General features: G+C 38.1%; 1 protein-coding gene across 2 annotated transcripts in view; it reads right to left on the bottom strand.

Annotated features, from left to right (window-relative positions):
* The window catches only part of LOC126820372 (histone-lysine N-methyltransferase 2D), a 91,629-nt gene that overhangs the window by 14,974 nt on the left and 59,912 nt on the right, over nucleotides 1-16,743 (bottom strand). For both annotated transcript variants that reach the window (XM_056101159.1, XM_056101160.1), the window contains exons 11-19: nucleotides 15,797-15,878; nucleotides 14,669-14,830; nucleotides 10,332-10,490; nucleotides 4,322-7,849; nucleotides 3,851-3,984; nucleotides 3,063-3,210; nucleotides 2,081-2,410; nucleotides 1,751-1,918; nucleotides 614-758 (exon numbers count right to left, since the gene is read on the bottom strand). In XM_056101159.1, the coding sequence (XP_055957134.1) occupies nucleotides 614-758; nucleotides 1,751-1,918; nucleotides 2,081-2,410; nucleotides 3,063-3,210; nucleotides 3,851-3,984; nucleotides 4,322-7,849; nucleotides 10,332-10,490; nucleotides 14,669-14,830; nucleotides 15,797-15,878 (4,856 nt within the window). The remainder of the gene's footprint in view (nucleotides 1-613; nucleotides 759-1,750; nucleotides 1,919-2,080; nucleotides 2,411-3,062; nucleotides 3,211-3,850; nucleotides 3,985-4,321; nucleotides 7,850-10,331; nucleotides 10,491-14,668; nucleotides 14,831-15,796; nucleotides 15,879-16,743) is intronic.

The following is a 16,743-nucleotide window of genomic DNA, read 5'->3' on the forward strand; positions in this document are numbered from 1 at the left end:
CAGTTATAGTGAGAGAGAGAGAGAGAGAGAGAGAGAGAGAGAGAGAGGGTTTAAGTCCCTTCGACACAAACTAGGCCATTTTATTTCAATAATTCGCTTGCGCGTAATGGTCCTTAGCAGTGGGTGGAAACCTGAGGACCCGGTTGGACAGGCGACCCTACTCCTTGTCATCAGTTGTAGTATTTAACGAGATAAGGATGGAGAACAGAAGTTGTGACACAATGACAGTAGAATGGGGTTTAACCTCCACTAAACATAATCTAGGTTATTTTGGGACTAACACATTTAGCAGGAGAGTAGGAGAAAGAAGCCACACGGTGAAGTTTGAGTGGGAGACGGTCTGTTGCGGCGAGTTCTTGGCGTGTGGTGCATGGAAAAGTGGGTATCTCACTAGGTAATGCACTAGAGACATCAGCGCTGATTGGTTAATCAAATGTCTAACGCCATAGGTAAAAAGCCACTGCTATAACCCCTGATGTGACCTTCCACTACAACCGTCAGACCTTCATGTAGTGGACGCCAATGAAAGTATAAAAACATGAAGTAAAAAATAGATCTGTATTTTAATCAGATTAGTTTGAGATGTAATTAATGCGCTGTTTGTAAAACTTACCTTTTAATATCAGCAAGTCTAGAATCTATTCTAGGATGGGGAGGTAACTCTAACTGGTTTTTAGTAAGACCATGTGATAATAGAGCACTGTGTGAAAATGGTTTATCAGGCATCAGTTGATATCTCTGTTGTTCTAATACACCTTCTATAATAAATAATTATTATAAAACATGGACACTAGTAAATAAGGAGAGAGAGAGAGAGAGAGAGAGAGAGAGTTTAACTTCCACTGGACACAAACTAGGTCATTTTGGGACTAACATATTGTTCAATTTTATTTCAATAATTTGCTTGCCCATGGGGGTCTTTAGCAGTGGGAGGAAACCGGAGGACCCTACCCTTTGTCACATACAACCCAGGAATCGAAACCACATAAGTTGACTCAATGACAGACGTCATGATATAGCGTGCACGTGCTAACCATTCGGCCATCCAACCCCTCGGAATGTGATTAAACATCTGCCATAAATTCAATCTGATCGTGGTCACTGTCTCCTGTTTCAGAAGATCAGTAACATCAGTTGCACCAAAGTTCCACGAAAAATGTCTTCAAAGTTGCAACACAGTGTCTAACACATGATACAATTATATGGAATACAAGTTACTTGAAAGATTTCAGCAATGTTACGACAAGGGTTTTTTCATCTTTATCAAGCATATAGCCAGTAATATAACACAGTGTCAAAAGCATATAACCAGTAATAAAACCCAGTGACTGCAGCATATAGCCAGTAATATAACACAGTGTCAAAAGCATATAACCAGTAATAAAACCCAGTGACTGCAGCATATAGCCAGTAATATAACACAGTATCAAAAGCATATAACCAGTAATAAAACCCAGTGACTGCAGCATATAACCAGCAAATGAAAATAGGGGCTGCCAGGCAATGAATTATACGCCCCCACAGATGATCAGACAAACAACAATATTCGACCACATTTCAATGTGGGTGCATTAAAACTGACTATATGACTTATTCCAATCTGTTCTTGTATACTGCTTGACAATGAAACATACACACACAGACATGACAGGTGACATGACATATTCAGTCAAGCTTTTTCAATGTGTGTGTATTAAGTCAAAAATATTCTTTTGTGTACAGATTTTCAGGAAACCCCGTAAAATTTTACCTGGTATGCTACTCTCTAATTCTCCTAAATATCGCCTACGTGATGTTTTCTCTAGGACGGGTAAAGTTCGTAAAGATTGTGGCGACATCTGTGATAGGATAAAATGTCCGTAGTAATCGGGTATGTTCTCCAAGACACCTCGACCATAAACACCGGTTAGCATAGGATCTACATCAATATAAAAATAGATACATATTTCATAGAAGGTAAATGTTAACGTGAATATTCATGACCATCTGTATATATAATTAGTAATGAGTTTTATGAATATTCATATGAGAAATTTATTTTGTGCTTATGTGTAATTCAATCTAATAATTACTGTCTTACCTTTAGATAACGCAGCCCCTTTAATGGGAACGATATTAAAACTAGTCTCTAGAACTGGTTCCTGGAGCTGAACCGGTGCCATGCTGCGAAGCTGCAGTAAAAATGTATCAACCAGAGATTCCATCTCATTTTCTGGTCCCACACCAGCTTTTACTTCTTTAGATAATTTTGATTTCCTTCGTTTTTTCACGACACCCGGCATGTCCATATTGCCTTCCAGTTTCTTTCTACGTTTTGGTTTCGTTTCGTTGGGTTGACCAACTTTTTTCTTGGCTTTTCGCATCTCCTCGTATTCTCGACGCTTTTGTTCGTACTCCTGTTTGCGTTTTTCTGAAATATAACAACAGGCAAATATTATCTCACTTCAATCAAGATACATGTAATAAATTAAATATCTCATTTCAATAAAAATGAAATTGAAATCGAGTTTAACGTCCTACTGTTCTGCTACGAACTGGGCTAATGAAGACGGGCGTACACCATACAGTGTGCTATGGCCTACTCTTATATCAAATTCCAACTGTCAAGGGATCTTTTATGTGCATGCGAATGTGTACACAGGACCTCAGTTTTTCGTCCCATCCGAACTACTAGACAGCTGTCCTATTGTTCTGCTCTGCTCCAACTGGGTTAATGGGAGACGTCATTTCGGGACGTAACAAATGGTTCAATTTTATTTCAATATTTCGCTTTCGCGTAGGGGTCTTTAGCAGTGGTAGGAAACCGGATGACCCAGAGAAAACACATGAGGCTAGACAGGTGACACTTCTTCTTGTCATGTACAACTGGGGAATCGAAAAAACAGTGCGCACGTGCTAACCAATCGGCCATCCACCCCCTCCTCCATATTTCATAGAAAATGAATCAATAACGGTCAAAAAACATCAAAAATCAACGCACTTGAATATTCTTGTAATAAAAACTTTAAAGAAATCAAGCAAGGTCTAAACTAAGAATAATCCATAAAATTTGTATAATTTACCCTCACCCATAAGGGTATCTTGTTCTGCAGCTGTTTTATCCGTCCAGTCTTCCATTGATCTTTCTGCTTCCTTGCACAGCGGCATTTCTTCGATCATCTGCAACTGTCGCTGTTGTTCTGGTGTCAACTCAGGTAACGCTTCATCCGTCTGTAATATAAATAGGATGGATTGCTTTAGTTTGTTGCAAAATATTAATTTACTACACCATTAATTGAAAGGTCGGATCAAAGGTCGCGATTGTCCAGTACTGGCTAATTTCATCGGCCGAAAGTGCTTTACTTTCAAGATACACGTCTTACTCCCTGATAATATACTAGTAAATGATCTTACTCCCTGATAATATACTAGTAAATGATCTTACTCCCTGATAATTTACTAGTAAATGATCTTAACCCCTGAGAATTCGCTAGTAAATGATCTAACCCCTGAGAATTTGCTACTAAATGATGTTACTCCCTGAGAATTGCTACTAAATGATCTTACTCCCTGAGAATTTGCTACTAAATGATCTTAACCCCTGAGAATTTGCAAATAAATGATCTTAACCCCCTGAGAATATGCTAGTAAATGATCTTACTCTCTGAGAATTAGCTAGTAAATTATCTACCTACCCCCCCCCCCCCACACCAAGAATTTACTAGTAAATGATCTTACTCCCTGAGAATTTGCTAGTAAATGATCTACCCCCCCCCCCCCCCTGAGAATTTACAAGTAAATGATCTACCCCCCTTGAGAATTTGTTAGTAAATGATCTAACCGCCTGAGAATTACTACCAAATGATCTTACCCCCTGAGAATTTGGTGTTTCTGATCTGGCCACCATCTGCGATAGATTATGACCACTACTTGTAGCTAGAAGTTGTTTTAATAAAACATTCTGGGTTGATCTTTGTTCACCATCCATTTCCTCTCCTGCAGCTTCTAAAATAAACAAACATGTCTTCATTAAAATCACTATATAACCCTGACCCCTCAGACATAATGATTGATATTTGAAGAGCTCTATTCCAATGGCACATCAATTTTAAACAAGTTCTTTTTAATAGCAATCACATTCGTCAGTCGTCCACTCTAGATGCAACTAACAAAATAGTTGAAATTTAATATGCTTGTTTGTCTCGCCAATATAAATAAGATATATAAAGCTTAAAAAAGATTGGATGATTAAAATATTCAGTAGAGTCTTCACAAGAAATTGTGGATGACGAACCAATGGACCGTGGACTTATTGACCAGTAGTGGTGGTCATAGTACTTACCTGCAGCTCTCAGTTCTTCTGCTAATCCTGGTTCTTGTTTGATGTTGAGGCAGCTTGGAGGAGTGCTGGAAGCTGGACTTGTCAGATGAGGACTTGGAGTGGAAGCACCGGATGACGACGTCTGATTAATAATAGCAGATGGCATATTGGCAGACGACACAAATTGTTCCAAGTTTGATACAGCTGGTGATGTGGAAGGATGAAGAGGCATGGAAGCAAAGGTGTTTGTGAGCTGGTGCGATAGTGGAGGAGGCTGTGGACCATGTTGGTAAGATACTGAACCAATAGTTGGTGACAACTGACTAGCAGCAGAGGCTCCAGGATGGTGGTAGGCCATGCTTGTATGAGGTCCAGCAACCATTCCTTGTGAATACGGTGGCATTGAAACACTGTGGGATAATGGAGGACGGGTTGAAATACCAGGATGACCAGGATTAAAATTATGGGCAGCTGAAGACATAGGATGTTTCTGAGATGCAGCATCTTGCTGTGCAAGCATCTGTCGATGAAGATCTGACATATTGGAAGGAATATTGTTCATCTGATGAGGACCACTTGCCCTTGGTGATGGATATGGTTGACGAATTTGTCCTGGCATAGACTGAGGTACAGAAGTAGCCATTTCTGAAGAAACATTTGGATGCTGATGGTGACTTGTTGCCAGATCCATGTTCATCATAGGTCTTTGCTGACCCATTCCCATTGGCTTTCCAGATGACTGGTTGTGCATCATGCGAATCATATTGGGATCCATGCCCGGATGCCTGAATTGCATTTGCTGTGGATCCATTGGGTTTCTCAACTGGTATCTTTCTTGACAATCTGGGTCTTGTCCCTGTCCTTGACTTTGGGATGGCCGCATCATCATTCTTTGTTCCATGCCTGGTCTCATCATAGATTGATCAAACCCATGGACCATTCGGGGTCGGAATTGTCGAAGGTCAATACCAGGTGGTAGCATTCCAGGTCTCATCATTCTCGGATCAAATCCATGTCGAAATTGAGAAGGGTCTTGACCAGGTCTAATCATCCTTGGATCAAAACGCATCCTCATCATTCTAGGATCCATACCACGAGGAAACATTCTTGGATTTGTCCGTGGTCCAAGAGCCGGATCCATTCCAGGAGGCATATTATGTCTCGTAGGGGAATTTCCTGGATGAGCAGAAGTAGGCACTCCAGGCCTTTGGGTCATCAACTGATTACTAACAGACCCTGGTGGAAACTGAGGAGGTGTGCCAAGATGTCCCGACGTGTGAGGATAAGGAGGTGGTGGTCCTTGTGGCATAGCAGGTGGTGTGATTGTTTGACTTGCTAAAACAGGTTTAGTGGATTCAACTGATGATACAACTGAAGTCTGACTAGAAGATGGTGTGGACTGAATAGTAGTGGACGCTTCAGTACCACTATCCACTTGAAAGGGTTGAGAGGAGATAACTGTAGCTGATGTGACAGCTGATGATGGTGTGGAAGCTACTGATGATGATAATGGAGTGGATGATGGAGTAGATGCAGTGTTTGAGACAGTAATATCTGATGTTACTTGAGAAGATAATGCAGATGACTGAGAAGATGCTGGATGAATTTCAGGAATTTTAGCTTCTTCCTTGGTTACAGTGGTGGCAGTAGAGATTACTGGTTCAGGAGTCATGGCTTTGTCAGCTTGAATATTTGTTTCGGGAGGCTTTGAATCTGGATCTGGTTTGATAGATTTAAGAGAAGCAGCAGCAATTTCTGAACTAGCTGCTGTACCCTCTTGTTTATCTTTCTTCTGAGATTCTTGAAATTCTTTCATCGGTTCACTCACTAGGCTTTCATCCATAGGTTCTATTTTAACAGTAGCTTCTCCAGGAATCTCCTTTCCATCTTCTGTAGGAGTATCTTTTAAACCTTCTGCAGTTTTCTGCTTCAGATCTTCTGTGGTCTCCGTAGTTCTTGAGGAAGAATCCTCAGACTGTTGAGGAGTGAATGTACTTATGGATGTTGTATCCTCACTGATAGTTGTTGAAGCATTTGTCTCAATTACAGTCTGAACTGTAATTTGATTTGCAGAAGTTGTCACATTTATAATTTCACCACATGAAACAGAAGCACTTGATGTAGAAATGATGCATGGCTGTGGTAATGGCAACTCCTCACTGGCACTCAGGGTAACATTTTGAAGAGTCCCTGTTACAACCGTGGCATGAGATTCATCCATTTCTAAAGATACATCAGCACTTCCAATTTCTTCTTTTATAGTTTTACTTGCTGCTTCAGCACCACCAGATGATTCAGACGATTCACCAACTTCTTTTGACTCTGTCACATCTTTAAAATTCTTCTCTTCCTCTAATGGTGTCGAAGTCGATTCTTGGACAGTTGAGGGATCAACAGCAGCTGGATGATCTGTATTCTCAGAAGTTTGTTGATCTTGTTCTGAAGGCTGATCATTTTTATCTTCCATCCCCTCATTATCATCCTCATCATCAGTACCACATCCATGTCCATCAATACATTCTTTCTTCTTAGGAGGATCTTGTGAAGTAGCTGAACCAGTTGCTTCAACAGAACTTGGTGTAGAACTAGAAACAACTTGCGTTTGTTGCTGGCCAGAACTTTCTGCTGTTGAGTCTATAAGAGCGTCTCCAGTTGTAGCACTTGGTGCCTCAGTTGGGACACTCGAGGACGATGTTTGGACAATTTCCGTTAAAGGAGACTGCAATGTGGTTTCTGATGCTGGCTTGGTTGAAAGTTGAGTTGTTGATGAAGACAAAGTAGTAACAGGTGGAGTTAATTGTGAAGATGTTGGCTGCCCTTCTGAAGGTTTTGGTTTTATCTGATCCTGTGAGACCCGACAAAGCTGCTCTGATGATGGTTCTAAATTTTGTTGGTGTGAATCCAATTGTGGTCGAGAGCTTTTCATGTCAGCTTCAGATTCTAAAACAGGTATTCCTTGTCTTACATTAACATTGGAGCCTGGTATTCTAGGTCCTAAATTTGTATGTGGACCCTGCACCATGGGATGAGGGGAAGGTACCATTTGTCCTAAATGAGGATGACGAGGATTGAACTGAGGATGATTTCCTTGAATAACATTAAAAGGAGCACCAGGTCTAAAATTAGGATGAGCCATTGGACCACCTGGTCCTTTGTTATGTTGGAAGCCTGGAGCTGTGCCGGAATGGGCTTGAGCCATGGTAGTGTGCGGGCCTGATTGAACTGATCCTTGTAACACTGAAGAACTTGTCAGTACTGGACCTGAAGATGATGCTGGTGGTTGTTGTGGTTGTTTTGGTGGTGCCTGGGTTGTGGTGGAATGAGGCCCTTGGGAAGAAGCTGGAGAAGTGGAAGTAGCTGGTTGACCAGCTGTAGACATTGTAGGTACAGATGCAGCTTCTCCTTGAGATGCTGAAGACTTTTGTTGAGCTAATGCTGCAGTATTGCTGAGAATCTCCAGAATTCTACGTTCAGTTTCTGAATGTGGTTTAACTGGAAATTCAGGTTTAGATGTTGTTGGTGTGGAACCAGGCTGATTTCCCATATGACCTGCAAAAAAATTTCACATAAACATAGTTTCAATAAACTGACTCTACTAAGACAGGATGATATATCAAGCATTGACCGAGAGACTTAGAATCATTCGTTAAACTAGAAAATTGTAAACTGAGTACTTATAAATCAGAATGTAAAAATGCTACATGATTCTCAATAATTTGTGTCTTGTTTGGACACAATCACAGAAATATAGATCTTAGGTTCAAGAAATTTGCACAGTGATGAGCTGAAACATGCACAGAGCATTTGAAAGACAAACAAAACATGCATGAAATACACAGGGTGATGCCATAATACATATTTTGTATACATTGTCGTATTTGGGCAATATAGAATAAATACATATTTAGCATATATCTATGCTCCAAAACAAAATGCCCTTTTAAAGACAATTTTATTGTTCTGATTTGGAACAAGAATTAAAGTGCACGTATCAATGTGGTTTAATTTTATTTCAATAATTCGCTTGCGCGTAGAGATCTTTAGCAGTGGGAGGAAACCGGATTACCCAGAGAAAATCCTTGAGGTTGGACAGGCAATCCTACTCCTTGTTACATACAACTGGGGATTCGAAACCACGCCAGTTGACTCAATGACAGGCATGGTCGCTCAAGGACCAGTTGGTGGTCCAAAAATTAATCTCTGGGAGAAGTAAATTCAGCTGGCCCATCACCAGTTAACAACCGACCCTAGACCACTAATTTATTGTATACAAAAGATTTACCACATCATAAATCATAGTAACACATCAGATGAAACATATAGGCCTACAGTTCAGTTTGACTCAAATCAATAAACCTTTGACCCAAATCAATAGGCCTACATTACATTTTGACCCAAATCAATAAACCTACATTTCATTTTGACCCAAATCAATAGGCCTACATTTCATTTTGACCCAAATCAATAAACCTACATTTCATTTTGACCCAAATCAATAGGCCTACATTTCATTTTGACCCAAATCAATAAACCTACATTTAATTTTGATCCAAATCAATAGGCCTGCTTCATTTACTCAAATCAATAGGCCTACATTTCATTTTGACTCAAATCAATTGGCCTACATTTCATTTTGACCTAATACTGGACTTGTTTTAGGTAAAGTCTCTCATTACAAGATTTTGTCAGACAAGATATGTTACGCATTTTTGATTAACTCCTGATGTAATAGGATACAGGGTGATTGGCAACTAAGAATAGCAAAGGTGGGACAAGCCAACAGATTTGTGTAGCTGTTGGATTTGTTTACAAAGAAATTATTATAGTTCTTCAAATGGCAAATTTCGATACCAGTTAATCTAGACCCGTGATTCTCAACCAGTGTGCCGCGAGATCTTCCTAAGTGTGCCGCGAAATTTTGTATGGCACACTAAGAAAATTGCTCACTAAATAAAGAAAGAAGCCAGCTATCTGAAATTCGAAACACTGCAATAAAGTATGTTCATAGCTGTGTTTTTCTTTATTTAGTTTGAGTCATTCTATGTGTCTATGACTAGTGTGTGTCTACGGTTGTATGCCGTCTATGACTTGCCATGTTTTTATTTTGCAAAATTCAAATATTTTTCATATATATTTAGCCAAGTGTGCCGCTATTTTTTCATGTGTTCCAAGGTGTGCCGTTGGCAAAAAAAGGTTGAGAAAAACTGATCTAGACAGACAATGGTCACAGCCTGGACATCGCTTAATCATACGATCTCTGTTAACCAGACTCGTTTCCCTTCCGTGTCACAGTTCAAGGTCATGATAAATGAGATAATCACTGGGTAGATCAAGGTGGGTTTTATATGATGCCCGTGTCACAGTTCAAGGTCATGATAAATGAGATAATCACTGGGTAGATCAGGGTGGGTATTATATGATGACGGCGAGAATTCTCTCATCATAAAGTCACAGGTTTTATTTCAAAACAACAAATTACTTCAGTTTCAACCTCTTCACTGAAGATCCAAAGAGAACGAATTTGGCAATTAACTTGAACATTACAGCAGTCTGGTTCCTACAGAATCAACTGGACATCGAAAATTGTCTCAGAAATTCCAATTAATGCTAAATTATAAATTTTTTCCAAAAATTACTTCTGGATTTTTTTGTGAAGTGAATTTTTAATTAAGATGACTTTGTTTAATTAAATCATGAATCGCCAGAAAAACAGAGCCAGAAATGAGAGCAGACTTTAGATTTTTTCATCACAATGAATTCATAGTTATATTTTAATTTCAAATTTCTTGACATGAAAGAATAAAAATATATTGAGACGTGATCCTCTAGGAACCAGTTCCTAGATTTATACATCACAATGTGTACAAAAAGATTTTTCGTTCAGTTAAAAATTTATAAATAAAAAAAACACATATTTCAGTTACCAAAAAATTGTTCGTCTTTATTTTTTGTTGTTTTTTTGTAAATTCTGCTATCATTGATGAGAGTTATTCCCCCTTGATGAAAGAATTGTAAACATGTTATTTTATACCTAACAAAGCTGCTTGATTTGGTAGCGAGGGAGGTAAAGGTTGCGATTGGGCGTTCTCCAAATCATCAGCTTTCTTTTTCTTTCGTCGCTTTTTGGTTTTTTCTTTTCCCGGTGTTGCGCCCATCTCAGGGGGAAGGGTAGCGGGAGGAATACCGAAGCCTGCAACAGCCACGTTCAATATGAAGCAAAATGATGGAACAGCCTCCAATAATTTGTAATTCAGCACAGCAATCACAGAATATAATCAACCAAGAGAATTTTAAATAAAACACTTCCGCAAAACTCTCTATCTTATAGATGCATTATGTAAGATTTAAATCTCACGATGGTTCAAATCCATTTAAACCTCGGCCATTCTATGAGAGAGAGAGAGAGAGAGAGAGAGAGAGAGGTTTAAGGTCCACTCGACACAAACTAGGTCATTTCAGGACTAACATATGGTTCAATATTATTTTAATAATTCGCTTTAGCAGTGGGAGGAAACCGGAGGACCCGGAGAAAACCCACGTGGTTGGACAGGCGACCCTACTCCTTGTCATGTACAACCGGGATGCCATCCGATGAGCTAGGGAGTTTATTATTGGCTAGTCGTGTGAATAAATGTCTAAATAATAATTTAAATAACATTTGAAGCCATAAAAAAAGACCTGCAATGGGCAGATTTAGTTCTTACATAATGCATCATAATTCAAAATATATCTCTTTTAAATCTAATTTTGATAAGGAAAAAGATCAATCAGGAAAAAAATCAAATCAAATTTTTATTTTTTTAAACAAATGAAAAAAAGAGAGTCTTTGCTGTGTTTTATTTAAATTCTATTAAAACTGTAAAAATAACTTATAGTAGCTGACTTTTAAAATTTATAGTTTTACTGTTAAATTATGATTAGAAATATCATTAGTTTCAGTTCTAACATAGAAAAGGTGTTAATTATTTCTATGCATAAAAATAAAAAGCGTGCAAAAAGAAATAAGTTAAACAAATGTAGAAATAATTAAAACTATAAATTGACTAATGATTTAAATCAGCTAGCAAGTTATCATTACAATTCTAATTCTCCAAAAAAAATAAAAAAATAAAATAATAATATAAAAATGAGCACATGCAAAAACAATGAAAATCAAACAGAATCAAATATGGTAAAACAAGCCTTGCTTTAAATAAGAAGTACGACTATATTACATCAACTAGGGAAGTCATCAGGCAATTGTCATGTAATATCTAAAATTTGAACTGCCAAGGGCTCTTTTACGCGTCTGCAAATGTGTAATCAAGTTGACCTTGGGGTTTTTTTTTGTACCATGCAAAAAAACTAAACACACTTTACTTATGAGTTTGCAGGCATCACCCATGACATGTGTTAACTGGACCAATATGGTTAAAACACAGATCCTATTTCGTTTTGTTTTTTAAAATTTCATTTTACACTAGGATCTGGAAGAGTTGTTATATAACCCAAGTGAGGGATTAGCCAATGAAACGGTCTGATACGGCAAGTTTTTGGTAACCCAATAGAAACGTCAACACTAATTGTTTAATCATATGTCTGACATCATAGAGTCAGATCTTCATGCAGTAGAGGCCATCGGAAGTATAAAAAAAAAAAAAAAAAACGAAACGAAATATAGATCTGTATATTAATCAGATTAGAACAGGAGTGGTAAAATCCCTAAAGTTCATCTGAACCCATGTGGGGATTCGAACTCAAGATATTCAAGTAAAGATATGAATCGAAGAGCGAATTTTGCCTGAGCATTTTTTTTTTTTCTACTTTTCTCGAAATGTCAAAAGCCAAGAGCTTTTACATGTGGTTCTACATCAGATAAATGGGTGTTTTATCAAATGAGAGAGAGAGAAATGGTTTAACGTCCACTCGACACAAACTAGGTCATTTTGGGGACTAACACATGGTTCAATTTTATTTCAATAATTCGCTTGCGCGTAGGAGTCATTAGCAATGGGAGAAAACCCACAAGGTTGGAAAGGCGATCCTACTCCTTGTCACGTACAACCGGGCAATCAAAACCACGCCAGTTGACTCAATGACAGACATTGTGATACAGCGTGCACGTGCTAACCGTTTGGCCATCCTTCCCACCCCCGCCCCCTTTTTCAAATGAAAAGCAAAGCTTGTTTAGCAACTGAATATGCTTAATGTGTGCAATTGTTAGTAAAATTTTGGGTCTGGAAATAAATTCATTCGGATTGTTAAATAAAGTTAACGAGGGAAGTGTATAATAATAAATATTTGCACATGTGCCAAACATAGGGAAAGGAATGCAGATAAACATTGAAGGCGATAGAAAAAAAGTTTTACATCCACTCAACACAATCTAGGCCACCTTGAGACTAACACAAGGTTCTATTATGTTTTTATTTCGGTAAACTGACTTGCGCCTAGGAGTCGTTATCAATAGGAGGGAGAAAACTGGAGAACGCAGCACGAAAACTCACAAGGACAGACCCTACTGTCACGCTACACCTGCATGCAAAAACAACATCTACTATTTTATTCAAAGACAGACTCTAAATTCTAAAGCACATGCATGTGAACTCCCAGCCTCCCAATTTATACGAAAATTATTTGAAAGCCATAAAAACTAAGCAATCAGTTGAATAAATTTGTATCCAAAGATTATCATAATTAGGGTTTATGGGGCTGGGACCATAATGGTCATATTTGATTTGGGTTCCCAAAACACATTTTACAACTAAAAGGTTGAAATAAAAAAAAAGGTAAGCCTGAATTCAACTTAAAACAATTAAACAGTAAAAAAAGAAGCTACTAAATCATGGTTAAAGCATGGCATCTGTTTAAAACCAGAACGAGGACTGGTCAGATATAATGTCACAGAGAAGAGAGAAATGGGGTTTAACGTCCACTCAACTCAAACTAGGTCATTTTGGGACTAACACATGGTTCAATTTTATTTCAATAATTCGCTTGCGGGTAGGTGTCTTTAGTAGTGGGTGGAAACCGGAGGACCCAGTGAAAACCCACGAGGATGGACAGGCAACCCTACTCACTGTCACGTACAACTGGGGAATCGAAACCCTGCCAGTTGACTCAATGACAGACCTTATGATATAGCACGCACGTGCTAACCATTCGGCCATACAATGTCACAGCATCTTAAATTCTATGCCAGTTTTAATAGATTTACGAATTATGTACTGTGAAGCTTGCTTGGTTGAGAACATATCAACTCAAAAGTAGAAAATTTCAGCAACGTCATACAAATGTTGACAATCTCATCAGCCTTTGTAACGTTACAGGATTTCAAACAGATGCCTTAGGTTACTAGTAATGACTGGCGTACACATGGCAAGTTTAGACTTTCAAACTTTTTGGAAAATATCAGACCCATGTCATAGACTGATCGTCTTCGTAGTCACGGTGATTTTCAAAGAGAAAGAGATAGAAATGGGGTTTAAAGTTCACTCGACACAAACTATGGTCATTTCGGGACTAACATATGGTTGAATTTTATTTCAATAATTCGCTTGCACATAGGAGTCTTTAGCAGTGGGAGGAAACCAGAGGACCTGGAGAAAACCCACAAGGTTGGACAGGCGACCCAACTCCTTGTCATGTACTGTCTGTTACCTGAAACAGTCCCATGAAATTTTGATATTGGTGTTTTAAAGTCTAAAATAGTCTTGTGTATGCCGGGCTTATACATTGTAGCTACTACCACTAGGGGCCGGGTATCATTCAGATTTGATGAAAAAAGGAAAGAAACTGAGCTTACCATCTATAATCTAATACACATATTCAGTTAATAGATTACCATGCAGAAAGTATTAAATACCATCAAGATTCATCAAATAACGCCCAGTTTGTGCTACCGTTTAGTTTAAGAAACACCATTTAGTTTTGACATCGGTCATCTAGTTTATGACCATTTAGTTTAGTTTTGATATTGGTCATCCAGTTTATGAACATTTAGTTTCATAAACTAGACAACCGATGTCAAACTAACAGTAGCACAAACTGGGCGGTTTTTGATGAATATTGATAGTATTTAACACTTTCTGCATGGCAATCTATTAACTGAATATGTGTATTAGATTATAGATGGTAAGCTCAGTTTCTTTCCTTTTTTCATCAAATCTGAATGATACCCGGTCCCTAGTGTACATTACAAACAAAAATTAATTTACAACACTAATGTCTACACATGGTTTTATAATAATAAAATTCAATATAATTAAAAACATATTTAATATCAATTATTGAAATTCCACAATAACTTAAACTGTGGAATAATGGTGAAGATTATTTCCCACCGTAATATAAATAATAATAATACAAGCAAAGATAACTCTATCTTACCTGGATGCATGGGATTAAAACCCTGAAATCGCGGATCTCCCATCTGAGCCCCGGGTATCCTGGGATACATAGGTCCAGGTTCGGGATACGGAGGAGGGGGAGGGGGTGGAGCCTGTCCATGTTGCTGCTGCGCTGGATCGAATGGTCGAATTATTTCGGGTACTACAACAGAACATAAATCAATAAATTTCAGTTAAATACACCTACACTCAAATAACAGTTTAATTACACCTACACTGAAATAACAGTTTAATTACACCACCTACACTCAAATAACAGTTTAAATACACCTACACTCAAATAACAGTTTAAATGCACCTACACTCAAACCACAGTTTAAATACACCTACACTCAAATAACAGTTTAAATACACCTACACTCAAATAACAGTTTAAATAAACCTACACTCAAATAACGGTTTAAATACACCTACAATACACCTACACTCAAATAACAGTTTAAATACACCTATACTCAAATAACAGTTTAATTATAAATACACCTACACTCAAACAACAGCTTAAATACACCTACACTCAAATAGGTACAGCTTGGGACACCGGTCAAATTTAAGTTGTTGGAAAACGTATCACATATATTGAGTTAGTTGCTAGGCCTTAAGGTAGGGGATTTTAAGGGCTTTTAAACACAAAATTAAACAGTTTTATTCTCCAAAATATTATCGAGATTGACCCTTTAAATACACCTCACTCAGGTACTTTCCTCAGCCCACAGCGAGACTGAACATGGAACCTCCATATTGAGAACCAATGTCTTATTCACTGAACCACCACGGCTCGTATATTTTTTTTTTTTTTTTTTTAAATGGGGTTTAACTCCACTCGACACAAACTAGGTCATTTCGGGACTAATACATGGTTTATTTTAAATTTCAATAATTCGCTTGCGCGTAGGGGTCTTTAGCAGTGGGAGGAAACCGGAGGACCCGGAGAAAACCCACGAGGTTGGACAGGCGACCCTACTCCTTGCCACGTACAACCGGGGATTCGAAACCACGCCAGTTGACTCAATGACAGACTTTATGGTACAGAGCGCACGTGCTAACCATTCAGCCACCCAACCCCCTCACGGTTCGTATAATGAATATAAATATTTGTCAGACTTACCAGTAGGAGCTTCTCCTATATTAATCTGTAACTTCTCCATGTGTTCACGTTCCTGGAACGCTTCACTGAATGGATTATTGTCCTAGTAAAATATATCATATCATATATCATCATCAGCACCAAAAGAATGGAACAAATTACCTCTGGAAGTCCAAAATAGTCCAAACTTGACTATATTTAAAGGAGCTAAATCGCTAACATTTGGGACCTAGGAATTGACAAAAGTGGGTCGCAACGCATATAATACTGTAATATAAATGTATATAAACTGATTTACATTCAATGGTTTCCGTTTTTACTCCAATTTCAAATCAGTTATGTTCGGCGAAATAAGCCAGCAGTCTCAAGCGAGTGCAAATTTCTAGCGTCTGGTTATTCCAGTCTACATACGCCGTTTCATTTAGTGCAATGTGTCTAGCCTTGTCCCTCTTGATACAACTGGGGCTGAAGCGCATTATGGTACACGAAAATGGTAAAATGTTTATTTTGTCTTAAATATTGGATATCAGAGGCCCATCTTTTCCCGGTGGGATCACAACATGAATGTTGATTTAATTTGACAAATAATTCGTGTTTTCAATGTTGAAGATTTTGAATGATATTGAGTTAGAGACTTAGCTACTTTAAATGACGTCTAAAAACCCTGTTATTTAACCAAACTTTTGAACTATAATTTAATTGTTTCACTTTCCATTTGTATATTGTAATTTGACTATTGTTTTGTATGTATTTTTATAATCATATCTACATTGTAAAGCGCCACAGAGCTTTCAGACTGACTGAATATTCAGCGCTATAGAAAACGATTATTATTATTATTATTACATCACATATCATATCATTTTTATTGAAGTATACACAGGACCTCGGTTTTTCGTCTCATCAGAATGACTAGACAGCTGTCCTTGTTAGGCCCTCAGTCCTGCACCACTGACAAGGGGAAACCA

Source organism: Patella vulgata, chromosome 5 (genome assembly GCF_932274485.2).
Source record: "Patella vulgata chromosome 5, xgPatVulg1.2, whole genome shotgun sequence".
NCBI lineage: Eukaryota > Metazoa > Mollusca > Gastropoda > Patellidae > Patella > Patella vulgata.